General features: G+C 36.3%; 1 protein-coding gene across 1 annotated transcript in view; it reads left to right on the top strand.

The window, feature by feature from the left end:
- The window catches only part of CDKL5 (cyclin dependent kinase like 5), a gene marked incomplete at its 5' end in the record, with an annotated part of 53,460 nt that overhangs the window by 13,517 nt on the left and 12,020 nt on the right, over window positions 1–27,923 (top strand). The window contains 7 exons of the mRNA XM_026055377.1: window positions 3,846–4,035; window positions 9,688–9,768; window positions 14,127–14,287; window positions 16,113–17,142; window positions 20,296–20,397; window positions 20,660–20,765; window positions 22,929–23,052. Coding sequence (XP_025911162.1) covers window positions 3,846–4,035; window positions 9,688–9,768; window positions 14,127–14,287; window positions 16,113–17,142; window positions 20,296–20,397; window positions 20,660–20,765; window positions 22,929–23,052 — 1,794 coding nt within the window. The remainder of the gene's footprint in view (window positions 1–3,845; window positions 4,036–9,687; window positions 9,769–14,126; window positions 14,288–16,112; window positions 17,143–20,295; window positions 20,398–20,659; window positions 20,766–22,928; window positions 23,053–27,923) is intronic.

Raw genomic sequence — 27,923 nt, 5'->3', positions numbered from 1 at the left:
TAGGACCCAAAAGGGTAAAGGAAGGGAGAAAAATAACTGAAGTTTTACTGCATGTGGTCTTTCCATTACTATCAAGTTTTACTGTGCATTTCTTTTAAACTTCATGAGAGCAAAACACTCCTGTACAATTCAATTCCTGTGTGTATAACATATACATACTTTCATATACATATTCTAGAAATAAAGAACTGGTAGCCACAGGTTCAGTCAAAGAGGAGCTTTAAGCCAAATGTTTCATGCTGCTGAGAAATAGGTCTTTGTGGAACCTTTGATTAATACTGAACTAGAAAATAGACATTTCTTGAATAGGTAAAGCATAAGATAATAATTATTCTGTCAATAAAGTCATCCCACTATTTAAAGAGCTCTGCTAATCTTAATCAAATTAGTATGCATTTGCATTGTTATATGCAGAATAGTATGTTAAAGTTGCCATTAAAAACCTCAAAGCTGAGTTTTTCATCTTTTGGAGAAAACAGATATTATTAAACATCCAAGAAAGTATATATTTATTTAAAAAACTTGGGGAAAACCATCAATAGTGGCCTTTTTATTTATATAGCATTTTATTCTCTGTCTTTATTAATGATTAGGTTTTAAGAGGAAAGACATGAAAAACTTGACATACACAGTATTTATCTGACCTGAAATTTTCAAAACTGTTTTGTTAACCCAAGGAAATTTATCAGGAATCATGGATGCATATAATTGACTAAATTTATCTGATTAGCTTGTAGAGAAAGGGGAGGTATGTGTATTTAATGAAAATGACTTCAACTTTGCTGGTGTACTTTTTAATGCCAAGTTTTTCTGGCACAAGTAATGTCTGTTTCTTGGCAATCCTATTCTATTTCCCAGACACTCCTCTTGCCCATTTGCCCTCCCCCTGTTATTTTACCAAATCTTTATAAGCATCTATGATTTGGAAGTCTTCCCAGGATTATTAAATATTTATATTTTACCAAACACTTCTTGACTTTTTCAAACTTTGAATTGTGTCCCAGAGAGGATTCTGTGTTGTAATAGAGAAGTTCAAATACTTGAATTTCATATGAGGAAAGAAATAGCTGCCCAGTTATTCACAGAGCATCCAAAATCTGCTCACATTGAAGAGCCTCAGGTAACAGTTAGTGGAGTACTCTGTATGCTTTGTTTATAAAAGATTGCTAAATACCAGCAGATTTTAAGGCATACCAAATTGCTAGTCTAATTTGGGCAAGAATAGATTATGGTATTTCTGATTTGTGGTCTTTGTATCATACAGAAATGAATTATTTCACTAATCCAGCTGGAACATTCTTGCATTGTTTTCCCTTTGTGACCCGAGAAGACTGATCTTTACAGTCAGTAAAACAGGAGACTCCCAAACAAAATATTTCCAGTTTAGTTGCTATAAGAAGTGGACAGTTGCTGCTTTTTTGACTACAGCGCATGTAACGGAAACTTCTTAAATTGCAATTCAACTTCTTTTATTCCTGTGTGCGAGGAAGGGTACTGGTCACTGCCTTACTGGGGTTTTAGCCCATTCCTCAATTCTAGCCCTAGCTTGGTCTCCAGGCCCTAGCCTGCAGCAGTCTACCTTTTTCCCACTTCACATGTCACAGTAGAGGAGCCTGTCTATTCAAAGAGTTGCTAATAAAGCTGTGCTTATTTTTCTCAGTCTTGTTAAAAAGGTAACTGTTTCTTAGTTACACTTTCACAAACTTTTTTGCTTTCAGGTACAGAATTTTTTAAGAACAGATCGTTGGCTTTGGAGTCTGTGTGTTGCATTTTGCAAAGTCCTTGCAACTGGTCCAGCTGGTCCTTCCTTGGCTCTGGCCTCAGACCTGACCTCATGGGTGAATTAGACTAGCAGCATCACAGAAGGAAAGAAAGAACATTTAGTCTTTCAGCAAATCCTCAGTCATTGTTCCAGATTACTAAAAGGAATTAATGGCCTACAGAACCATTGTTCTTGTAATACTTCAGGAGTTTCAGCATGCTCTGCTTTGCTGCTTTTGGTTTGTTGCCAGTACTTTATTCCAGTGGGGCAAATTTTGATTTTGTGGTCATTCTGTTTGTGAAAGGACTGCAGTGTCTCATGGCAAATTCTGAAAGGCAAACAGTTCTTGAAATTTTGGCATCCTACTTCAGCTTTCCTAGCTGCCTTGGCTCTGACAGCAGGCACCTCAGTAGGCCTATAATTTTCTTCAGGCTTTTGTCCAGCTAGAAACTAGCTTTCTCACCTTAACCTACTCAACTGATCACCAGGGTTTCAGGGTCCCTTGGCCATGTGCCCTGCCTATAGAGAGACATAACTAATCATGAGTAACCAATAGGGAAGAGGCAGATTCTTTTTTCTGTCTAAGGGTTTTCTCTCGCTAGCCATCTTTTAACCATCAGCATATGGAAGAAGCAAGGGGGTTAGATTTAGGATTAGATTTGTCACCTGCAACTCCAAGTGTTGCCACATCCCAGAAAAAAGCAGGCCAGCTATAACCTTGAAGTCTCTTGAAACAGAGGTTGAGTGCAAGTTTCAAAAAGAGAATCAATAAAATATGTTTTCTATTCAGCCTTTATTACAGTCTTTATTCTTTTTATATGCTTTTTCTTTGACCTCAGAAGAATTCTCCCATAATTCTGCTCAAAACCTAAGCATCCAAAAAAGATTTTTGGAATAAGTTAATGTTTACAGAACAATTAAAATCCAACAAGCAAGAACTCAGGCATACAGAAAATGAGTTGTTTTGGTCTACAGCAGGAGCCGTTAAAAGCCAAAAACATGTAATGCTTTAGCTGTGTGTGACTGAGGTGTGCTATTAAAGAAACACACCAAGGAACTGAACCTCAGAGTGAAAATCAGAAACTGTCCAAGAGAGATTCTGTGCTTCTTCAGTGTTTGTGCCTCTGGGTTGAATGTTGCCATAGTCTACCACCCTCTCCTTTTCATATAGATTTCCATTCTCTGTATTCCAATTTTCTACCCTATCTGCCTTGCAAACCATCCTCAAGCCTGTAGTCTCTCCTGACTGTAGCAATCCATAGTGCCTGTACTTCCATACTATCTTCCCAAGAAAAGCTGGCATAGCCTTTTCCACTCTTAACATTCACATCACTTAGTTCTGTTTCAAACAAGGACTCCCTCCATCTCCTCACTGCTGACCTAGCACCTTCCATCATCAGTAGTTTGAAATACCAAGTGCCATTTTCCCCGCTACATTGCCTGCATACACAAAGACCACCCACCACAATTTCTCCCCAAAGCCCCACCCTGTGGCTTTTCTCCAGTACAAGAATTATCTATTTTATGATGCTTTCCTTGTGTTCTAACGTGTGTTTTTCAACTCATGAATAGTTTCAGAGGCATTCTGTTTTCTCTGTAATTAAAATTCCACTGTATGAATGCTGAATGCTAGAACAAAGATTGCTTATCATTTCTGTTCTCTCAGTTGCCAAATTCAGTATGCCGATCCACTTATTAAGCACAATGGAAAAATAAAATGCAATACAGAAATACAACACAGTCATTAACCCCTGGTGAGAATGGAAGTTAGTGCTAGTTTAACTTTAAATGATAAATGCTTCCAAATCAAAAAGATATTCTTGTAGGTAAATTTTTCACAAGAGGTAACCAAATCCCAGGGAGCAGTTGAGAATTCCAGCCCTGCCTTTCCAAACAGGAATACATCAGATAATCTGGTGCAGAAACAGAGGACTTCATATTTGAGGTCTGTTCTTTAATATCAAAGTTAATTTTTCTGTGTTGCAAGAAAGCAGGCCGTAGAAAATATGGCCAATAAACTCAAATAGCTTAGTAAGATGAAGTAGTGTCAGTGGGCGGAAAACATTGTACATTTGCTTTTCAGAGCCCCCTATGGAAAGGCAGTGGATATGTGGTCAGTAGGCTGCATCCTGGGGGAGCTGAGTGACGGGCAGCCCTTGTTTCCCGGCGAGAGCGAGATTGACCAGCTCTTTACCATTCAGAAGGTGCTAGGCCCTCTGCCAGCTGAGCAGATGAAGCTCTTCTACAGCAACCCTCGCTTCCACGGCTTGCGGGTAAGAGAAAGCTTTGTCCTTTTTGTAATTTGTTCACACAGTATTTGCCCTATTGTCATTGATACCATGAAGATTCTTTCATTTAGATTGTGTTTAGTGTTATCTATTGCATGCATTTCTTTGTAAGTAGGCTATTTAGATGATAAGGCATTTGTAATCCATAAGTAGCATTCTGGTTACACCAGTATTAAGTTGTGTAAATATGTTTATTTTACTGTTAAAAGTGGGTTATAAATTTACTTTCATTTCTTTGACTTTTTTGGCATGGAGGTTAGCATTTATACCCAGCTTAGCATTACTCTGCCACAGTTGCACTATGAAGTTTAGTGGCATAGCTCAGGGTGTGAAAAATTCACACCTGCTCTCTAAGGCTGCTGTGTCAGCAAGTTTGGGCCAAGGGTGCTGCTACAATGACAGAAGAACTTTCTGCCATTTGGCTTACGTTACCGGGTGAGCTGGTGTAAGCTACGTGATGAAGAAAAGAATCTCTTCCCACTGACAGCATTGTTCCCTTTTCAGGGGTTTGCCAATATCCTGTATTGGCAGAGACTCACTGGTGTGTTGAAACTGCTCAAGTTGGGATGTACAATGTGGCAAGAGCCCAAAAGCAGTATATAAGTAATGGCTCTGTTGTCTTTAATAACTCCTAGTCAGTGATTGTACTTCTGTTTTCTTGTAATTCAGTTTTGGTTGTCATTTTTTTAATTAACATTGCTTAGAAGGGTGACTTTCCAATCTTGATAATTGGCCTGAAATTGCTAATGTAAAATCCAATAAAGAGATACATAACTATTACATCTGAAAATTAAAAATTGAATACACAAATATAAAATAGAAAAAAACTGATAAGGCAGGAGTACTGTATTGTTAAAAAAATATGATGGGTTATATTGGATCATGATTTGAATGCATACAGCATAATAATGTTTTAGAAGAAGCTGTCCAGTTTTTAACATGATGTAGAGAATATGCTAAAAAAAAATTACATAGAGGTTTTAAAAGATTTCACCTGTGGAGCTTTAAGTTTTACTCTGTAAAAGAAAAAACTGAGAGAAGCAAGGACAAAGAGAAAGAAGGGGACATAGTTGTCTTAAAATGTGCTAAAGGTTGCCATAAATTGGGTTTAGCTGATGATGGTAGAAAAAGAAGTAGTTGGCTTAAGGTGTTAGGATAATTAATTTAGCTACAAGGTTAGGTAATCCGTCAGAGTTTCTGATCATGTTTGCAGAACCTCTGTCATTGGAGGTTTTTAAAAACAGTTTAGACAAGCATTTCTTGCAATGTCCTGTATGTATTTGATACTGTTTTAAAGCAGTGGGTTGGACCATATTTTCTCATCTCTATGTGTTCTAATAGAAAGTAATTTTAAAATACTTAATTGAAGTCTGAATAATGGCTTAAATGTGAAAAATACTGCAAAAATATTGGTTCAAAATGATACTCATTAGTTAATTCATGGGAAAATTTTGTTCCACACCGGAAGACAGGATTAAAAAATAATTCTGAATGTAACTTAGTGCTTAATACTTAAAGATGTTCTGGTGCATAGCAGATAGAAAATATGCTATATATGCTGTGGTCATGCAAATGTTGTTTACAAGCTGGATCCGACATTGGCTTTTCTCAAGATAGAAACCAGCCCATGATGTTGAATTGTTTATCCATAGGTTTATCTCTAGACTTTGTGAATCCCTACATTACCATTACTGCAATTACTACCATATTGTAGCACAGGATTTTAAAAATTCAAATTCAAATACTGCGGCACCACATATACATGTATACAGATACATGTTTGCATACTTTCCCTCTCCCCTCCTTCCTCATTTTTTCCATGCATATGCATGCACAATTTTTCCCCCTCCTGAGGATTAGTGGTCCTTCTTTCTGTCCTTTTCAGGCAGAGAGCATCCATGCATTTTGAAGACCCAAGGACATAAAATAATACAGGATTAAAAAGTATTAATGGGCTCATACCTTTATGGAAGACATACCTTTAGTGTAGAGCTGTAGATATTATTCAACAAATAAGGTATAAGTAAACTGGTGAACCTGAACCATCCCAGTGGATAGCAATCTCATAGAACAGCTTTACATGGCTTTAGCACATCTTCATGTTTCCCTTATTATTCCAGATGTATGATCTTCTTTATAATGGTCGTTCTACATGAAGACAAAAATATTACCCTCTTGGATAGGTCGAAGAGAAGCTTGATAAGAAGGGTTAAATGGTTTGGGTTTGTTTAGAATATTCCACTTTCAACAAGGTGCAGCATCTACTGAAAACCCACTTGCCTCATGCAAACTGGTGGAAGAAGCATGGAAAGCTTGGCTCACTTAAGATGCTGTCTAAGATCAATATAGCAGTCTTGAACTTGCAGAATAGCTCAATCACTGGTAAACCACTTTAAAAGGATGCAAAGTAAAAAGAAGGATAAGTAGCACGGAGACTATGTAGGAACAAGCATATTCAAACTAATCTTCTTTCATTTTCCTTCAAAGCTCACATAATGTAATTTGTGAGAAGTGGTGCCAGTACACACAAGGGGAAGTGATTCATGATAGTGAATCCAGCACGTCTACATGTGCTCAGAGCGCACGGAATGTATTCTCCTTCCAAATAAAAAAGCCTTGTGGAAATGAGTGTTTGTACTGCATTACTCATTAAAGCATAGGTCTGAAGCTAGTATTTACTGTGAGGAAGGCGTGTGTGTGTAAATATGTGCACCTGGCTGTAGAGAAAATTCCCTAGATGTGAGTGAGAGTTGGGAAGATGTGGGAGATGTAAGTGAGAACAGGTAAAAGTAATGCAGTAAGGATCTTTAAGACTTCCTGCTCTTTGACACTTCAGTCCAAACGTTTAGCAAACTTCCACTTACAATGTTGTCTGCATATTTGTCATTTTTTTGTTGTCTGGTGTCATAATCACTGACCTGAATTTTCTTGTTTTCTTATGTTTTCAGCTATTTTAAACATAGCTCAATATTTTATGTGGGTATATTTTATGTATGACTCAAGCCCATTTGGACATACGGTGATGGCTTTTATGCGCTGGGGTAAATGTGAGTGCCGGAAGACAAGAATGCTGCATGTTCCCTGTTGTCAGTATTTTTGCTTTCATGAGTTAGCTCGAAAGGATTTTTTAGAAAATACATAGTTAGAATGTTGATGGGATCAAACTAGGCCACAATGAAGAACTTGTGTCTGTTATGCAAATAGCACAGCTCGGGGAACTGTAAACAAAGTGTCTGGATGCATTGCTCTTTTCCCACAAAAAAAAGTATATGTCTTTTGTTTTGAAAAATAATTTTGAGGAGTGTAAACTGCACTCACAGGCTCATCGTAGTGGATTCATCTGCACATATTTGCTGATATCTAGATGGATAAAATACTGCTAACAGGGTTTGTCATGTGCTACTCTAGAGATTATTACAAACCTTAATCTCAGTTCTATAGTTTTGGATATATTGTGATTAATGCCAATAGGCTCCTTTTTTCTCTTTTCTCTCTCTTTTTCTTTTCCTTTCCTTTCCTTTCCTTTCCTTTCCTTTCCTTTCCTTTCCTTTCCTTTCCTTTCCTTTCCTTTCCTTTCTTTTCCTTTCTCTTCTCTTCTCTTCTCTTCTCTTCTCTTCTTTTCTCTTCTTTTCTCTTCTCTTTTCTCTTTTCTCTTCTCTTCTCTTCTCTTCTCTTCTCTTCTCTTCTCTTCTCTTCTCTTCTCTTCTTCCCTCAAATCTGCTCTGGTATTGAAATGCCCAGTTTTCTCTAAAATCAGCATCAGTTAGGACCCATGAGGTTCTTGGAGGTTTTTTTTTGGGGGGGGGGGGTTTATGCCCCTCTTGGAATTCCAGCCTTTATTTCTAATTCTGAAAACACTGACATATATACTTAGCTTTTAAATTTCAAGTTACCTCACTGAAATCAGTTTATCCATTTTGTTTGTTGTGAGTTCAATGCATGCCATGCCCTGGGATTCGATCTTTGTTGTTTGTTTCTTTTCAACTTGTTGTATGTGACATTATGGTATAGCAATGAAATGTTGAACAAATTTTCTTTCATTTGATTAAAAGGAAGAAGAGGTTCTCTTTTCATTTAATTTGTTTATTCAGCTTGTTTACATATCAAGCAAGATCAGTTGGTGACAAACCTCAGTAATCTGGAGGAGCTCAAATTAATAAAACTGGATGTTCTGTATATGTTGGATGTCCTGTGCTGATTGAGGGGCTATCTTGTCTTCATAACTGAGATGACTTCTCAAATCAGTTCTTCTAAATCAATGGTGTATCTAAGTCTGCTTGTTTTGTCTAGCTTCTCGTTTTAATATACCAATGAGTTTATTCTTTCTTGTCTTTCTTTTTACTGCTTCTTTCACCATTGCTGTTACTTAAGGAGTCTTTAGTCTGAGTCAAAAGCTGTGGCTGTTGACCAGGGATTTGTGATCCAGTGTAAGAGTACCTAACTTTGTCAGGGGAAATTTTTAATCCAATATAATGTTTTCTCCTCATTTACCTGTCTAATTAAAAAAAAAATTGGCTATATTTGGCACCATAGACTTACTGAATATTTTTGTAACCTCTATCAAAGCACCAAGTGGTTTACATTAGAATGTTTTGTTGGAAATGATTGCATTAATATTGATATGAAAAATACAATGATTCAAATTTAGGAAAGAATGCAGCTGCGAGAATATACACTGTACTTTACAGCATTCATTTGGTTTTCTGCAACTCTACTTGTTCTGACTATTCAGCTAATGAATTTACTGAATTATTTTAACATTATTACTATATTCCTTTGGAATGTCCAGCCATACTTCTGTATTGGAAAACATCTGGAAAGCCTTCATAAAATCTTAAAGTACAAATATCCCACCTTTAAGTTCCAGAAGACAATGATAAGAATCTAAAATAAAAATAAACAAAAAAATCAACAAAAGCAATTCTGTACTTTATTTTTTCCTTCCTCAAATCATGCCTGCCTGTCTTCTTTCCAGACAGTTAGGACTAGTTTCAAATACTGCCTTCATCAGGTTTTGTCAAGACGGTAGCTGACAAAGATGCCCTCCAGCAGCGTGCAGTAATTCTCATGGTGTTGCCGGTTCTTACTGCAGCTCGACCAAAGGAGTAATGCTGAACCTTAAATCTCTGCATAGTTGCCATGCTGTTTTCTTGAAGTTTTTCCCTAAAAACATTTTGGAATTGTTGGTTAATCTTTGATATTTAGTTAATACTATATATGCAAAACAATGAAAGTATCTCAAAGCTATTTTTAATCCTTTTTTGGGGGAGGAATATTACTTATGTTAATTCTTAATCTATTTTAAACCACCCACCCTTTGTCAGTCATAATGCCACAAACATATTTATAAATCTAACTTGATTATTTTTCGTTTGTGAGAAATTCTGCTGATTACCCTCCTAATCAGGAATACTTTGCTTGCTGGACTAGATGCATATGGTACATCAGTTATTTCTTTCGCCATAATGTTTGTAATGTTTCAGAAAGCACTGTGACTCTCCTAGCACATATGATTCCACATGATTCCCATTAAGTTATATGCCTTTACTGACTGTGTAGTTTCTCTTTTTTGAAAGGTTGTATTGATGTATACCTTGTTTACCTTCTCTGTATATTTATGCTAAATTACTTTTACAGTTCCCTGCAGTCAATCATCCACAGTCTTTGGAGAGAAGATACTTGGGAATTTTAAGTGGTGTATTACTTGACCTTATGAAGGTAGGAAAATGTATTTATTTTCTTCCTGTAATGTGTAGGGAAAGATGTGACTTATCTTTTTTTCCTAACATAATACATTTAAAAATATTTTTGAAAAACTTCCTTTTGGAATATTTTGTTATTACCATTGTTTGCAGCAAGGATTTGATATTTCCAAGAAATCAGGAACATACCCTTTGCAAATGCCAAGGAGAGTCTGTTCAAATTTGTTTGATTTGATAAACAAAGTATATTCCAAACAAAAGAGTCACCAATATTTGCACCAGTATGCATTGACACTGACGACCATTCAGATGCACAGGTTACTCTAGTAATGCTGAAGTGCGAGTGTTCAGCCTGTGATAAATTTAGATAAATCCACACTGAAAGAGGGTTACGCTTACCTGAGGAGTTGTGCATTTGTTGCTGGATAAGCAGGAGGGCATGGACAGTTGTCAGAGATGAAGTTGATGCACAGTAATTTGTTTATATATCTGAGCTCTTAATCTGCTGGCTGCTGCTCACCTCTACACAGCCTGTTCGTTACGTTGCTCTCCACTCCAGTTTTGGAACAAAACGGCTAGTTCCCTGTGGCCACACTAGGATATGGTTCTGAGGTGGTTTCCTACAGGTGATCTGGAGAAGTTGGCTCCTTCCGAAAAGGTCCCATGCTGTGAAATATTCTGCTATGTATTCGTGCCATATTCCTGGGTATGCAATGCATTCTCAGCATTGTTCTGTAAAAATATCATAATGGTAAGCTGCAGCACAATCCTCCCATTATTTCAGCCCCACTAAGCTGAATAAACATCACAATAACAGAAATTATGTTTTTAGAATCACAGGGGTGCCATCTAAGAGTTAAAGGCAATCTGGGACAAATATTATGAAGTGCGGATATGGCTAATCAACTCTGAATGAATTGTGTGATCCCAAGCCAATCTGTGCCAGTTGTCTTGGAAACCAGAAGTCATATGTTTGGGGGTATACTTGGCTTTGTACTTGCCTTTAAAAGTATTGATGTAATCGGTAGAAATCCACCAGAGTTGTTCTTGTGTTTCCTTTAACACGATCAGTTCAAATCACTTTCATTTAATCTCACTGCCTTATAAAAAGAGTCAGCATAGTTTTTTGTCTTGGTTTCATGTAGTCTGCAAAATTAGGCTCCTTGGGTATATATAATTGCTTGTTTCAGTATTATACATTCTCCTCGATTTTGTAGTTCACAGATAATAGCTTTTTCTTGGCATTGCAGTTAAGTGTAGCTCAAGCTTTAGTAGCATATATTGAGGAACGGCAGTTTGAAGATCATTCTTCAGACCATTGTTATGCATGCTCGGGTTTTGTTTTTATTTTTTGTTTTATCGTATTTCTTATATGTTACACCTCAGTGTCTTCTGGGTTCTTTTGCTGTGTTTTAAAAGTTACAAAAGTTGCAAAATGAAGCACTTGAATTTTAGGGAACATAGGTTTCCAAGTAATTCCATTCCACTTTTATTTAAGTAATTCTTTTCAACATTTCTGTGAAAAAGGTCAGGGATTCTGTAGAGGGGATATTTGTGTGTTAACCTATATTGTTTATTTCAGAAGTTGGAAAGTTGCTAAAGATTGAGCAAAATACTACAAGAAAAGAAGAGATGTGTGGTTAAGTTGCGTGCTATAAATGCTGCACATACTTTGCTCTATGCCTGTCTCTTCTCCAGACACTGGGCAGTCTGACACATGCCCGCACTTGGTGTGTTCCACATTATCTGCATTCCCAGGAACCTCAGGTCTGATTACTAGATTATTGAATAACCTAAGCTTCCACTTATGTCAGCTGAAGCTGTGAGTTCTTGATATATCTCTAAATAGGGCATTTGTGGTCTAGATGAGTGAAGAGGCATCCAAGTTGGGTAATCCTGAATTTTACTGCTCTAGACAGGAGACATCCATCTGGCCCCATGGTTTTGTTGCTCCCTTCCTCCCCTCTCCTTCCCAAACCATGCCGTTATGCAAGCATGCATTTGGGAATTTAGGAGCAATCTTTGCCTGTGACGACTTGGGCAAACAAGACATTGAGTATTTCAGCCTTTTCCATTTCATCTGCAATTCAGTTGTCTCCCCTATTCAGCAACAGACATGAATTTTCTCTGAACTTCCCTTTGCTGCTAGAACACTTGTAGAATCCCTTCTTGTTACCCTTTATGTTCCTTGCTTGCTATAGCTCCAGCTTTAGCTCCAGACTTTGGCCTTCCTAATTTCATCCCTTTTGTGCCAAAGCAGTGCTTTTATATTCTTCCTTTGTATCCTGTCCTTGACTCTACTTCTTACATGCTCCATTTTTGCATTTTTGTTCATTAAGAAGTTCCTTGTTTAGTCAAGCTGACCTGCCAAATTTTGCAGTCTTCTGTACAATGAGATGGTTTATTCCCGAACTCTCGGTTTTTCTTTTTAAACCAGCTGACTTTCCTGGACACCTTTCCTCTGATGACAGTTTTTCAGGGGATTCTGCCTAGCAATCCCCTAAAGATGTTGAAATATACTCTCCTAAGTCCTGGGTCCTATCCCTGCTGCTTATCTTTCCACCCTTTCTTTGAATCCTGAGCTTAATCACCTCAGGGTCACTGCAACCCAAGCTGCCTTGTTTGACCGGATTTGTCACCAGTTCTTTACTGTTGATGAGCAACTGGTCAAGTAGAGTACAGTCCACCCCTTGGTTGGTTGGCCTGTCCAACAGCTGCATTAGGAAATTGTCACCAGCATAGTCTAGAAATCTCATTGGTTGTCTGCAGAGGCTGGATGTTTGCATAGTTTAAATCCACTGTGAGGATAAGGGCCTGTGGTCAGGAAATTTCTGCTTGTTGTTACGGAAAGTCATCCACTTCATCCTTTTGGACACATGGTCTGTAGCAAACCTCCACTATAACATAACAAATATAGCTTTCTCTTATAACCCTGTCCCAGAAACTGTCTGCAGACACACTTTCTGTTTCATAATTGGTGCAATCCAGGAACCCATTTATATAGAGTACCACTCTTCTTTCCCCACACCGCATCCTTCTGAAGCCAGCCATACCCATCACCGACCATGTTCCAGTGCTCTCCCACCAGTTCTTTGTGCTTCCAGTCATGTTCACAGCCTTGTGATTGTCCATGGACTTTTAGTTCTCCTTGCTTGTGGCCCAAGCTCTACAAGTGAGTGTAAAGGCACTTGAGGTTAGCCTCTAAACATCCTCTCATCTAAGCAGGAATGTGAAAGTCACACTTGTAGCCTTCTCATGTTTGTTTAGGCCATTTGAGATACTGTAGTGATGAGCAGAAAAAAAGTTAGGAAAAAATTAATGATTCAGTGCATGTTTTGTCAGTTGGAAAAGACAGATGCTACATATCTTATGCTGAAACTGCATAGAAATGTTGAATATTTGCTTTGTTTCTTGAGCATTTTCCATTTTGAAATGCAGGGATCAAGCCTGTGAAGGGAAGCTAGTGTGTGGTTAAGTGATTAAATACTACCTTAATGCATATGTAGATACAGTTTTTTGTGTGTGTATGTAAGTGGTGCGTGTGTGCRCACACACACACGCACATATATACATAAGGCTGTTCTTTATTCAACCCTTAAAAGGGTTTATATAACCCTTAAAAATAGCTATTCTTGGTATTTAATAGTCATTCAAACTTTTATCCTTGCTCACAATCATGCATGTTGAAATATTCCAACTTTTTAAGTTTCTGCAAGAAACTTCTAACTTCTCAAAATACCCAACCCATTGGTTTCTAATGTTATAATATAATGTTCATTCTCTACATGTMAGAAAGTGTCTTTGTTCAGAAACATAACAGATCTAAAAAATTGTAAGGCAGATGTTATTCTGAGCACGTTCTAAACAGTTTAGATGAGTCTTTAAAAATATAGATGGACTTGAACCCCTACTGAAGTAAAAATCGGAATCATTTATTTTTAATAATATTATATTCAAAAGAATATTTTTGTGTTAATAAGAATGCTCTGTTCATATGCTTGTTCTGTTTATGTTTATAAAGCCTATTTCATTGATACCATTTTACTACAGGTAAATTTAATGTTTTTCATTCCAAACAATATTCTTGTAAGGTATATCCTGAAAAGTATGTTTAAAAAAAAAGTAATAATATTCATGGTAAATAAATTTGAGACCTTCCACTCATAGATAGAACATAGTATTTTGAAAGTGTTTATTTTGCTTGTGTTATATGTAATTTAGTAATATAACATTAAATTATTCTGGCAGTTATGTCTAATCACAGAAAATCTGGAGATTAAAAAACTATCCCAATAATGTTCTTTGCTTCCTTTTAGTTTTTGCTGATGCAAATACAGATACTAACACTTAAATTCTGGGATTTGTTTTCCAAAGAACTTACTAAAGCTAGATCCTGCAGATAGGTATTTGACAGAACAATGTTTGAACCATCCTTCGTTTCAAACTCAAAGACTCTTGGATCGCTGTGGAAGTTCACCTTCGCGGTCAACTAAGAGAAAACCTTACCATGCAGACAGCAACACGTTATCTAACAGGTAAATGCAGTCATGTGACCATCGTACCTGTCATTTGTTATGCCAGTGAGTAAGTTCCTGTCATGCTTAAATCCAACATCATCTTCAAGAAAAGTAAAGTAGTTGTTCAACACTTTAGGCACGTTAAGATAGATATATACAGACATATATCATTCCATGTTGTGGAACCATACTGTTCCATATTGTTCAAGGAAATTCTTCAGTGCAGAGAGCCTCATGTTGTTCCTCTAACAAAAGATTTACTAGAGCTGATCTTCTAAAGCGTGCAGAACAATAGCTGCTTTTAATCCTAGACATGCCTAGGATTGTTCTGCACGCTTTAGAAGATGACCTCTAGGCTTTTTCTTTAGCTTCTCCTCTGAAATCCAAAAAAATATTCCTCATTTTAAGATCTGGGGCTATGGCATTTACAATCTTTACTGGCTCTGAGATAGACACCAAAAAGTTTTAGCTGCCCTTGTAAATGTTTAGGATAGAAGTTTTGCCGTTCTGATGCCAAGGCATCAGAAAGGAAAGCCTGGGCCCTTTGGAAACTTTTTGTCTAATACAAAGCTTTGCCTACCTGCTTGATTTAAAATTACTAGACTCCTTATATCTCTAAGCTAAAAGTAAAGGAAGATATCTGTCCTTTTAACTAAAAAATATTTTAACTTGACATTAAAATTGCTAAATTTATATGAACTATAATAGAGCACATAATTAGATCACTGAAAGTAGGTGATACAGAAGCATTATCCAGTTATGATTAACAAGGTCAACAAAGGTATGAACTTGTCTAAACAGTCATCTCTCAGTTTATTTCTCAGTAGTATATCTGAATTCTAAATTATGATGGAATTAGATGCAGAGATAAGTAAGTTAGCTCTGAGCTAAACCAGCCTTGGTCCATCAAGGCTAATGGGCACAGACACAGCTCTGTTTAGTCATGTCTGCACTGTTTCCAGGGCTAGCATAAGTCCAGAAGCAGAACTGTTTTTATATGCCGTAAGACCTGAGCTAATAAATCCTCCTAAACTCAAGCTGAATGTTTGCAGAACCAACTCATGATCCCATAATAGTCCTGTAATTCCAAAACCCTGAGAGCTGGAATGTACAACAAAGATATTGAGTGGCCCTGCACCAAGTCCATCTGGTTCCAGCAAGTCTGGTACAGTTTTGGGGATGAGTTAGTATGCCAAAAATTGGGATAGTGCTGAGTTCTGCAGAGGTCAGGGTTCCTGTGTTAGACCTGGTTGTCCTATAGGGCTTGCTAGGCCACACTAAACTCGGGCACATTCCTTTTGGATGTCTTTACCAGCACAATATACTCTATTTTTCACCCTCCCATCCTCACACCTCCATTACCTGGCTGATGGAGCATTGATTGTGTAGGGTTTTTTTGTCAGTGTTGGCATGTTTGATTGTTCCACCTTAACTTTGGTATGCCAGATGTATTTAAGAGTTCTTTCAATGGATATATAGCTAACTCTCATAATGATTAGTGCTTACATTAGTGATCTACATATATATTATTCACACACACGTATGAACATGCAAATGTATATGTTGGAATTTTTGATGTTATATTTTAAAACGTTAACCAAAGCTGAATTTCTCCATCAGGATTTAGCCAATAAGAAACAACAATGTACTAACACTTGCAAATCTGTTATTCTAGGGGCGTTCCTGCTGTCTAGCTGGTAATATTTGATCTCACTACAGTTAAATTTTGTGTTTTTAAGGACACCTCCATCTTGACATGAGTGTGCCTTTATTAAAGTTGAGGTTAGTAATACATGACTATGTTATCTGGTATATTAATCCTTCTTTATGCATTTTGATGTAGAAATCAAGCCAGCAAAAGTTCTGCTTTGCAGTCACATCACAGATCAAACAGCAAGGATATACAGACTCTAGGGGTTGGCCTGCCAAGAGAAGAGGGTCTTCCAACAAATGAAAGCTTTTTGAACGGAAACCTCCCTGGAGCTGCACATAGTCCAATGCATACAAAAAAATCAAGCAACCCACCTGGATCTGGCAACAAGGATCTATCCAATAATAACATGCCACATCTCCTCAGTCCAAAGGAAGCAAAGGCAAAAACAGAATTTGATTTTAATGTGGACTCAAAAAGTTCTGATGGTCCAGGTACAAAATACCTGAAGTCAAACACCAGATCTCAGCAGAACCGGCACTCGTTTATGGAAACTTCTCAAAACAAGACTGGGACTCTGCAACCTGGTGATAAGCATAGTCGCCATAGCTATATTGATACTATTCCACAGTCTTCTAAGAGTCCTTCGTATCGGACAAAGTCAAAGAGCCACGGGGTTCTGACTGACTCTAAATCTGTGGGCAATCTTTCCGAGGCCAGGGCTCAAGCTGCAGAACCAAATAACAGTAGATATTTTCCATCCAGCTGTATGGACTTGAACTCTCCTACCAGTCCAACTCCTCCCCGACACAGTGATAACAGAACTTTGCTCAGTCCATCTGGGAGGAACAACCGCAGCAGTGAGGGTACCTTGGACACCCGAAGACCGTCAACAAGACACTCCAAAACAATGGAGGAGTTAAAACTGCCAGATCACCCAGATGGAAGCCATTCTCACTCGCTGTCTGCTCCACATGATTCTTTTTCCTATGGTCTAGGTTATACCAGTCCTTTTTCTTCACAGCAGCGCCCTCATAGACACTCTATGTATGTGAGCCGGGACAGAGTGAGGTCAAAGGGCTCAGAGGGTGGCTTAAACGTAGGGCAAGGGATGGCAGCCAGAGCAAACAGCCTGCAACTGTTATCTCCACAGGTGCAGCATAAGTCACTCACAAGGTCTGTTGGCTCTTCACGAGAAGACTGTACAGAAGATACTAATAGGGTTAGTTCAAAATACTGCCTGTAATGGAGGACTTTCCTTCCTCTGTATATTTCATGTAGGGAAAGTGTTCTGCTTTCTCTCTTCTACTTATTTGTTTGCATAGTTGTTTGTTTATTTGTGTTGTGTTAAGGCAAGGAATGTTAGATTTTTCAGACAGGCTAAATAGTCAGAGCTCGAAGGAAGAGGCTGTTAAAAAAACTCAAAACTTGAACTGTGAATACCATTCTTTTAAAGTACTAAAATGTGAGAACAGACAAATGTGTCTGTGAAGTTAAAATGTAGTAAGGAGTTGCTATTCATTGGTTATGCTCTCTGATGTCATTTTTACCATATTGTTTTCCTTAATTAACCTTCTCTTATTTGTTTTTGTTTTTTTGCTTTGTTTTTTCTTGCATATCTTTTTGCTATGAAAGCTAATTTTAAATATTTTGGAAGTGAGTTTTTCACTCACCTGCAGCAGGAGATTATGGCTGAAATGCCATAATTTACTAGTGGAATATCAAAAATGCTGCAATATTTCTCTTGATTAGTATAATAAATAACAGGGGTAGGCTAGAGATTTTATAGTGGAGAAACCACTGATTAACTGACTCTGTAACAGTGATGCAGTGATTACTGTCACTAGGTGTCTTGTTATGTTTTAATGTGATCATTATTTCATGAGTCTAGAGCAAGGACCAGTTTTAAGTTGATTTACCTTCCTTATACAGCACTTCTGAATTATCTGAAGTTTTACTCAGGGGGATTGCATTTGTCCCCGTCTTTAAATTGCTGTAGCATTGATGCAGATTGCAACAAAGTGGTGCAAAGAGAAGTACAGAAAATGAGCTTTTTTTATACATGTATCTGTGGTAGAGTGACTTCTAAGGAGAGAACATCTTGTTCAGATTTGTTGACAAAATTGAAGGAAGTCAGAAAAGATCTGTAAAAATTACTTAAGGTCTAAATAATATGTTTTAAAATGAGAGAGTAAAAGACTTTAGTCTACTTAGAAATAAGAAATATTTGAAAGCTAGGAAATATTTGTAGCCAACTTGATAGCAGTCTACAAATACCATAGGAAGTTTTCAGTTATTTGGTGGCTCTTAAGTTCAGTCGGAAAAAAGGCATAAATCTTTTTTTCTGTTAAGCACATTAATACATCATTTTTGTACTTACCATATCTCCTCCGCTCAGGCTTATCTCTCTTCATTATAGGGAGAAAAATCTCATCAAAATAGGAGAAGTACAGTCTAATTTAAAGGAGAATAACCATTTAAAAGGCATTATAGCAGCTCCATTTCAAAACCAGGTTTTATTTCTTTTTTTGTATAGTCATTTTCTCTCTCTGTCATTTCAATTGAGCTAGGTCTTACTTATTCTTGAAGATGTTATTGTAAAAGGGCAGTAGCACCAGCATTTGAGTTTTGATAATAAAAGCTCACACTACCTTGTACTCTTCAGTGTATTAGGATCTTTTTCTGCAATATGTAAAGCATGTTAATTTGATAAGCAATTTTAATTTTACTTCATATTATGTAGAGACAGTGTTCTTATCAAATCATTCTTTCTCTTTGACAGCTGGTTGACAAACTTGTATTTTAATTAGAAAAACTGATGTACTGCCCATTGCTTATGATTTTGTTCATTTTGGTTTGCTTTGGGATGCATGTTTGAATCAGTTACTTCTAATTATTTGCAAAGTGTGTGTCTTTATCTCTTACAGTCAACATCTTTAAACTTAAGTCTTCCGTTAAATGATTTAATTTTAAATAATTTTAAATTTACTTTTAAATGTATATTTCAACTGAAATCTGAAAGGAAAAATACTATTCTGTAGTGCTCTTCAGCTATTTTTTGTTTTCATGAGTTTCAAAAACAAATTAGAATTAACGGTCTTCTTATTAAGCCTCATAAAGGCATTTTCACAAAGAAATAATTCTTGGGTTTTCTCCTATCCCATGTGTTTTTTTGACATGTTCTATATCAGAAATAAGAAAATTTCACTTCCCTCAACATTACTGAACTCACAAGTTCAAGAATAACATAATTGTTCTCCGTGTTTCTTTATTATATTCCTATTAATTTTTTCCGTTCAGTTCTACTGGTTTCTCTCCCTCCATCTTTCCCTCCCTCTTCTCTCGCTTTCTCTCCCTCTCCCTTCTCCTGCTTCTCTCTCTCTCCTTCTCTCCCTTTCTCTCTCTCTCTCTCGCTCCTGCTTTTCTTCCTCTCCCTTCACATTTTATGAAGTTTAAAGAAAAAACATTCTTTGTTTTTCTGGCTTTAAACCTTTGAAAGGGATTTAAAAAAAAAGATGTTCAGTGTTAGTTTTGGGGCTTTACATGTCTCAGTAAAATACTTGGGCGGGGGGAGATTCTTTTTAATTTTTAGGTTTATGTACACAAAAGGGGTCAAGCAGAAGAAAATCAAGTACAAGTTGCTATTACTGTCTCTTATTTGTAGCTTAACTGCTGACAGATAAGAGGTATGTTACACAAGTAGTAATTTAATCAAATGCTTCAGCCTCTTGTAAATTTTAGAAGAACCAAACTGCAATTTAAAGCATTGTTTTTAGCTGCATTTCTCATCATGGCACAGTTTCAAGGGTTGTTTTATCTGTGCCAGTGAGGCCAGGTCATTATTAATAAAAGGCAAAATAGATTTTGCAGATCACTTATGCAGTGAATTGAAATCAGAATCCTTTTGGTTTTTAACCTTTTGTCCATTTTGGACATTCTAGATTTATATATGGGTTTCAGTATAATTTCCTGTGTGGTCTTGGAGAGATCATTTAATTTTATCTGGTCCTTATTGCAGAAATAATTGTAGCATCTGGTTCATTTAAGATTGGGGTTAAGTCATATTTGGCAGCAAATTATGTGCATATCTGTTTCTAAGGACATGCTTAAGTTTTTGCTTAAAGTGCTTTCCAGAAAGTACTTTATTCAGTAAAATAGAGATGATGGTATCTTTTTTCTATCCTGTCTGACTTAACTATTTAGCTTACAAATTTTTAAGTTCAGAAGCTACCTCTTATTATTTGTACAGTAGACTTTTTGACTGTCGGTACCTCTAGGTGCTACTGTATAACAGCTGATAAGAGATAGTGCTATAGTGTTGCATTTTTCACAGATTATATGCATTTCCTTTTTACTTTTTAAAATTTGCTATTAGCAGAGTGACCAGATCCCATCAGAAATGAATTTAACAAGACCTCCAGGAAAAGATTCCTCCAGAGATGCTACAACTGCATTTCATTCACGGCAAAAATCTGAGGTCTGAATCATGCTAAAATCTTTAAAATTACAACTAAGGGCAAAATTTTATTAATGCCATTTTTGTCCTTTTGGAAAAAAAAACAAAAACAAATAATTATTAATTCCATAATCTGTGGTTTGATAATGGCAGTTATTAATTACATGACAGGAAAATCGTGTGTAGTTGAGTTCAGGATTTCTTACTTATGTACGTTGGTTAGAAACAGTACAGATCAGTTTATGTTCTTTAATTTTAAATAGTTGACTGTTCTTCTGTTTAGGGTGGAACATATCATGATCCACACACAGAAGATGGAGCATCTACTAAAGAAAATAGAATACTCTATAATGACCCTGTTCCAAGAAGAGTCGGCAGCTTTTACAGAGGTAATTTTATGATGGATCTTTCAAAATTAAACCAGTTTTAACACAGAATATAGCTGAAATAATAGAAGTGGGCACTGCAAACTAAGACAAACAACTAAAAAAGTTTATAAGAAAAAACAGAGACTGGGTTGACCTGCTAGGTAGTATATAGCAACTGTATTAGTATCATTATATTATTTATTTGCAAATGCTAACTCACTTTGATTGAAAAGTATATCCGGTGCAGTACCTTGTAAAACACAAGGTAGTTTTATCAGGGGGTTAACGAAGATAAATAAAAATCACCAAAGTAAACAGTTTATCAATGTTTTTAAACATCAATTCCTATCTTAAATTCTTATTAACATTGTATCTAAACACCTTTGTACCTATAACAAATTAACATGCTTATTGATCTATTTCAGATAATGTGGTAGGTACATGGAAATGCAGTTCTTGCTTTTTACCAGTAGACTCCTATATTTATATCTTTTGTTCAGATTTACTAAAAATCAGAATTTCCTTCCTACCAGAAGTAAAACACATTTATGTAATTCTAGTTCAGAATAAATAATAGAACAGGAGTGAGTACTGTAAAAAATTATACATACACACAGACACACACAAACATACACTGTTCTGTGATAAACAAAAGAAGGCTATTTGTACACAAAAGACGGTGATTTCTGAGCAGCTGCCTCAGGGCTAAACCTGGGTAATCCTTTTGAAGAGGAGGAGGAGGATGATAAGAAGCTAATTACTGTCCTGCAAGTGTTAGGAGCCTTGTGAGACTCCGCTGATCATTAAGAACTCCCAATCAGCTAAAATTTGATTATGAGTCACCTAATAACCTTAAGTAGAGTCACCAATCTCCCACTGATCCTCTTTGGGTTCATCAGTTGGCTGATGACCTGTTTTAGGCATGTTAAAATCTGCCAATCCTTTTAAGTATCCCATTGCAATATTAAAGCTTGTGAGCCATGTTAAAGCTTGTACTGTTTTGGGCAATGCTTTTGAGTTTACTAAGGTTTTGGAGCACGTGGAACAGAGAATCCTCAAGGATCCTCAACCCTGAATTGCTTTTATTAATCCTTGAAACGTTCCTGTAAATTGGATGTGGGCTATCTTTTTTTTTTTTTTGTATATATATACATGAAGAAACAAGAGATTCCAAGGCAGAATGACTTTCCATAAGTCATGTGCTAAGGAAACTGTAGGTCTGGGATTGAATTCAGTAACTTATTACAAACTAGATATTCCTTCCTCTTTAATTTTATCTATAAAACAAATACATTTTATTTCACAGATTTAATTATCTCATTGGAAAAGCAGTGCTGTATTTAAATAATACATTGATAATAAACCTATTGACAGAAAAAGTTACTCTGAAAAAAGTAAATTCATATTTGCTCAATTCTTAAATATTGACTTCCAAGTATACAAGGATTATTAGAATATATTTGTGTATTACAACTTAAACAAAAACTTGTTACAGTCCCCTGTTCTGTCTTCAGATTCCATTTTGATGGCTAGTACTGCATGATGCTGCAGTAATGGTGCAACTAGCATCTGATTTGTTTTTAATCCAATACAGATGTTCCTGGTGGGTCTTATAGTTTTGATAACAAATTTATTTTTAGGTACGTATAACCTATTTTCAAAAATCTACAATAGGAATTCTGAGTTGAATACAATAGGTCTGTTATTAAACAAAATATAGTGTCTGATTTTGATTCTTTAAATTGTACTGAATAGTATCTTCCTCTCAGTAGTTGCATTAAAGTCCATATTAAAATTTTTCAGGCCAAGTGTTTTTAAAGGCCTAAGTGAAGATAAACTGTAAACTGTAGTAATTAATGTCTTTAATGTCAGTATTTCAACCTTTTATTCCACTTCCTATTTTTAAATATCATTTGCACTTGCAGCTCCCTATAGATAGATATGGTCTCAAAATCCAAGAATGTGTTGCCCAAGTTCTGATGATAACATACTACCATAACATTATCTTGACAATGTCACAAAAACTAGGTTTCCAACCTGTGAAAATGTACACTGATTTCTTCTAGTTGTACATAAAGTACAACGGTGTCTTCCATCTTCTATAAAAGTGAGGAGGAAACAGACAACTGAAAGATGTGACTTTAATGGAGTTCAGTATACATTGTTTGCTATTTCTCTGTTCAGTTCCATCTCCACGTCCAGAGAGTACATACCTAGAAAACAATGTGTCAAACAGAGCCCCTGTGTTACCAGCAGACAGCAGCACGGTGGCAAACCACTCAAAGAGACAAACCACCTTTGATACCTGGTGAGTTGTTATTTACACAGATGTGTAGAAGGTAGCAGGAAAAAAGGGATCGTTGAGAGGAAGAAATTACAAAGAAAACCAAGTTCTTTTTTCCCCCTAGGCTGTTCATTTTGAAAAGAATATTTCATAACTCTTTTTTGAAATTTGTGGTTGCCTATACCTGATTAATTACTCCCTGTGACTATACTGAAGTAGCATTGCATGATTTCTGTCCCCTTTTGAGGGACAAGAAATACTTTATTACACTATTACAACAAATGCATTAAAATTATATACTTTTGTCTGGTCTTTCCTGATTTTTTTTCCCATTATCTATCTTTGGTTAAAGAAATAGAAAGTACCTGTGTGCATATAGTATGGATAGCAAGGCCATAAGCTTCATCTGTGGATTCCAGAAGCCTGAAGTGTCAGACAAATGGAAAAAAATTGTCAAACTGCATGTTTCCATATATAAAATAGGACTGTATAAATGAAGAATATAATATTCGCCCTACAATGGGGACTGCTGCTCTCTTTTTGCTCATGCACCACAGAAGGAAATGAGTGCATTCTATGAGATAATGGACTAAGCAATATCTTAATGGTGTATATTGATTTTAAAAGATTAAAAGCACCACATGACTCCATTATATAACATAAAACAATTAACTATAATTATGCTAATAGAATGATGGCATATATATAGCTTTGCAGGACTTAAAGGGAAATACCTTAATTTTGTTGCTATGAGAACTATTCAGCTCTAAAATACTCTTAATCTTCTACTTTGTTCAATTACAATAAAGCACACTCAATAAAAACAAGTAAATGGAGTTTCAAAGGACTGGCGGGAGGAAGGGACTGTATGTATTCTCATGAGACAACTGTACTTCATACCACTCTGAAACACTGCTCTCTGCAAATGTGGTAAAACCATGCTAATTAACGAACTGTTGCAATGGTTTGTTAACTTAATGTATTTTCACATGCACAACCTGTTAGTTACCTGGGGCTTTTTTCTTTAAAAAAAAGGAAAATGGGGGGAAAAAGCCCAACGACCTGTAATTCAGCTTGTATTCAGGTTGTATACCTCTGTCAATAATAGGAGATGTTTATTCCAAAGCACTGTTGCCTCCTCTGATTCAGTAGACTTCACTTTCTATCTTTCAGTAACCCCACCTGCCTCTATTTTTATGGCAGTTGGTTTGGGGATCTGGTCATTTATGTAAAAAGATGGTACTTATATTGTGACTTACTTTTATGTGACTAAAGAAGGTACTGTTTCCACTATTGAACCCTTTTACATATTTTGTTGTCCTTCGTATCTGAATCTCATTATCTTGCATATAACATAAGCCATTTGGAATTTTTCTTTGCTTTCCATATAATTCAGCAATGTACTTCCTTCTATTATGTGGTTGCTACAAAGGGTCATGCAATGTTATATTAACTCTGAACTGAACTAATAGCATATGTTATTAGAGCTGGTTGGGAATTTTTTGACCAAATATTTTTTCACTTAAAATTCCAAATTATCAAAACTGAAACATTTCAAAACAACAGACTGATATTATGACCTAACCTTTTATTGGGAAGGTTCTTCTGCTCCAGGATGGAATTATCAGTCAAAACGAGAGAGGTATTCACCATACAATAGCAAGTATTCTGGGTTCAGTGTTATTTCTTAGAACGTGAAGAACTCAAGTTCAGGGCCTTTGTTCTTTGTTATATAAACCAGAGATGTGAACCAAGATCTTAGATCTAACCAGTGAATGTCCTGAACCAGAAATCGCAAGTTGTTCTGAAGCACATTCTCTATTTCCCTCAATATCTTCTCTTGAAGCTGTTTCATCTTGTTGAAATAATGGAAGGACCTCAGAAATGCTGAGTATAGTCTAGTGATTAAGGCCCTCAATGAACTTTGAGACAATTAGATTTAAGTCCTTGCTCCAGTTAATATACTTAAATATTTCCACAAAGTGGAACAGCTCCTTTGAGAGAAAAGCCCACAGAAGAATAAGCACCACTTCTTGTGAAATGGAAGAATGGCAGTGCCCTCAACATCGAGCTATCTGCTGTTTGGCATACTTTTCTCTTTCTCTTTGTTTCTCCTACTCCCTATTATCCTGAAATGTTTCCTGCCCAGCTCTACATGTTATTCTGTGCAAGTTGTCCTGGCAATGGTCTAATGTTGCAAAATTGTTCTGTGCCATATATGGAGCTTAATCAGATTCTTCAGTGATGTAGAGTCTGTTTCTCTACTTAATTTTCTGTATAGAAGTTGTGTAAATGCCTATGAAAATGTTGAAAGCTCTAATGGAATGTGATTCTCCTTACATCAATTTTATGATGAAGTAAATATTTAATGTTCTACTGGCATACATAACTGGTATGTGACAATTCATCTAAAATTATGAGTGAAGTATTCCACCTGGACTTGCCACTACTGTAAAATATTACTTCTATCATACTATTGCTCTGTGTTGCCTTTCTTCTGTCAAAGATTTTGTGAATGTTTGTTAGACTGAATTGTCACAGATGTTCCTTTGTCTTTGTGTGCATATCTTTACTCTGTCCTCACTGTCCTGCCTCTATAAAATAAAGATGTTATACTGCTAAACTCGACTTTTGTCATCAGGATTTACTTTTAAATCACTAGATCATTTCTGCGCTTTAGACAACTTGATTTGAACAAAGGCAAATTGTTCAACTTTCCAGAAAATCTTTTGTTTGCCTCAGTTGAATTTCCTCTAAATGACCTTGAACTTCTCTGTCATTTTTTCTACTTCAGGTACAAGAGTAGATGTTTTATTCTCTTTCACTTGTACGAGCTTTGTCTTAATAGGCAAGATACTTTACCTCGTTCTGCTAGAGTGCCATAATGTGGACCGGAATTACACTTACCACTGTTATAGTTCCAAGTATCTCTTTGCGATGAACTCTAACATGCCGTACTTTATCTCTTATCATATTGGAAGTGCTTGCATTGATTGCATAAAGATATTTGGGGGCTTATGGAAACCTCTGTTGTTTAGAACTTCTATGTCCAATTAGATATATTCATTCTATGAGAAACAGCTGGTCGTATCTTCTCTAGCATATACTGTATCTTCCTGCAAAAAGAATATATATTCATATGTATAACACATATATCTTTATATATCTTTTTTACTTTTGTATAAACATATATATGCAGAGATGCACATATATATAAACATACACACACACACTTTCTTTATTTGTCACTCCAAAAAAAAAAAAATTCCACACTCCTAGGCATGTCAAAGGCTTACTGTTATCTATCTACCATTCGTTTTCAAGACCCCAGAACAATACAGGATGTTATAAACAGGAGCCAACTGTCCTTATTCTTTCTGTTTCAGTATCAGTGTAGCAATGTAGTCATGGCAAGAGTCTGTCTGAGAAGCCAAGTAGCTAGTTCACACTGAAGTCCATGAAACTAGAAGGTTGTCAGTACCTAAGCAAGCTAGTTTAAAGCTTGCTCACCTGTGTCTGCAATATGACCTGTTCCTGCATTGTAAATACTTTTCAGTTCCGTTACAGGTTTCTGGAATTTGTCTAAAATAATCAAGGAATTGCAAAATTTGTAACTTGCAAACTTAAGAGTTAACTATGGTTGAGGCTTTAGAAGCCTGCTCTGCATAGCTTGAAGATGTTCACACTTCCTAATGGTATAGCTTTCCCGATGACATTTCCTGCATAAGACTCTTGCATATGTATTGTCACCTACTATGTTTGCCTTTTTCTTTTTATCTACTTGGCAGCATCTGAACTTCCCTATCAGTGCATGCAACCTCTTTTCAGTGTTTTTTCCCTGTCCTTTCCCCAGGCATCAGTGGTGTTTGTTTTGTAGTCAAAATTAGATGATGCAACCTAACGCTATTTACAAGGAAATTTTCCCAAATTTGTAGTCATCAGTATTCTGCCTGAGAAATAAACCTAGTGAAGTATACACTTTACAAGTTTATGGAACCAACCACTTCCAAATTTTTATGGTTACTAGTGTTGCATAATACATATATGTGTGTATATATGTATATGTGTGTGTGTGTGTGTATATATATATATATATATATATATATGAATAACCTTAGGTGTTATATTTGCAGGTAATATAGTGGTTACAGCAGCTTCTGGGTGGTATTCAATATAAAAGATGGCCTATCTAGGTTTTATTGCAGTTAATAAATCCCTCTTTTTCACCTGAAAAAAAATTTACAGTTTTAGCAAAGTTCAGGTTTGACCTCTGATTTTTAGCTTTCAGATTTTAGGCCAAGAAATTTTGCTATAAACTTCAGCATTTGGGATTGAGATTCTTATGTTAAGTAAACCACATATTTGAGGTGCTTCACTATTTCTGACATTTTCTTCCTCCGTTTATGGTAATGCTAACCACTGAGGGTTTTATTTTAAGCAAAACCAAAAGTTAACTTTGAGAATTAATAACTCTTCATTTACCTTCCAAAGAAAATTTCAGACATTTGAATAGTTCTTCCTTTAGAGCAAAATCTTACTCATGTAATTGTGAGCTGTTCTGTGAAGAGGGTAGTAAATTGGCAGTTAAAGATGATTTACAAAGCAGGCTGCCTGTTGAGATTAGCGTAGCTGAAGGAATAACAGAAACAGGCGTGAAGAGTTACCTCCAAAAAGGAGCAGAGTGCAATATAAGTCTATCTGTGGCAGCATGAATGCAGCATGCTTCCTGTTTGACTTTTTAACTAATGTTAAGACACATTAGTTTGCTCACCTCATGCATGTTTGCTTCTCCACCTCATTGTACCTGCATGAAATTGGATACCTTTCTTCCCAAGGACAGCAAGTGCTAGTGTTAGTTACAGAATTTCTGTTTACATTTATGCCTTTCCCAAGTG

The sequence above is a fragment of the Apteryx rowi genome, unplaced genomic scaffold (assembly GCF_003343035.1).
Source record: "Apteryx rowi isolate R43461 unplaced genomic scaffold, aptRow1 scaffold_996, whole genome shotgun sequence".
NCBI classification, from domain to species: Eukaryota; Metazoa; Chordata; class Aves; order Apterygiformes; family Apterygidae; genus Apteryx; species Apteryx rowi.
This window is presented reverse-complemented; position numbering and strand designations above follow the sequence as displayed.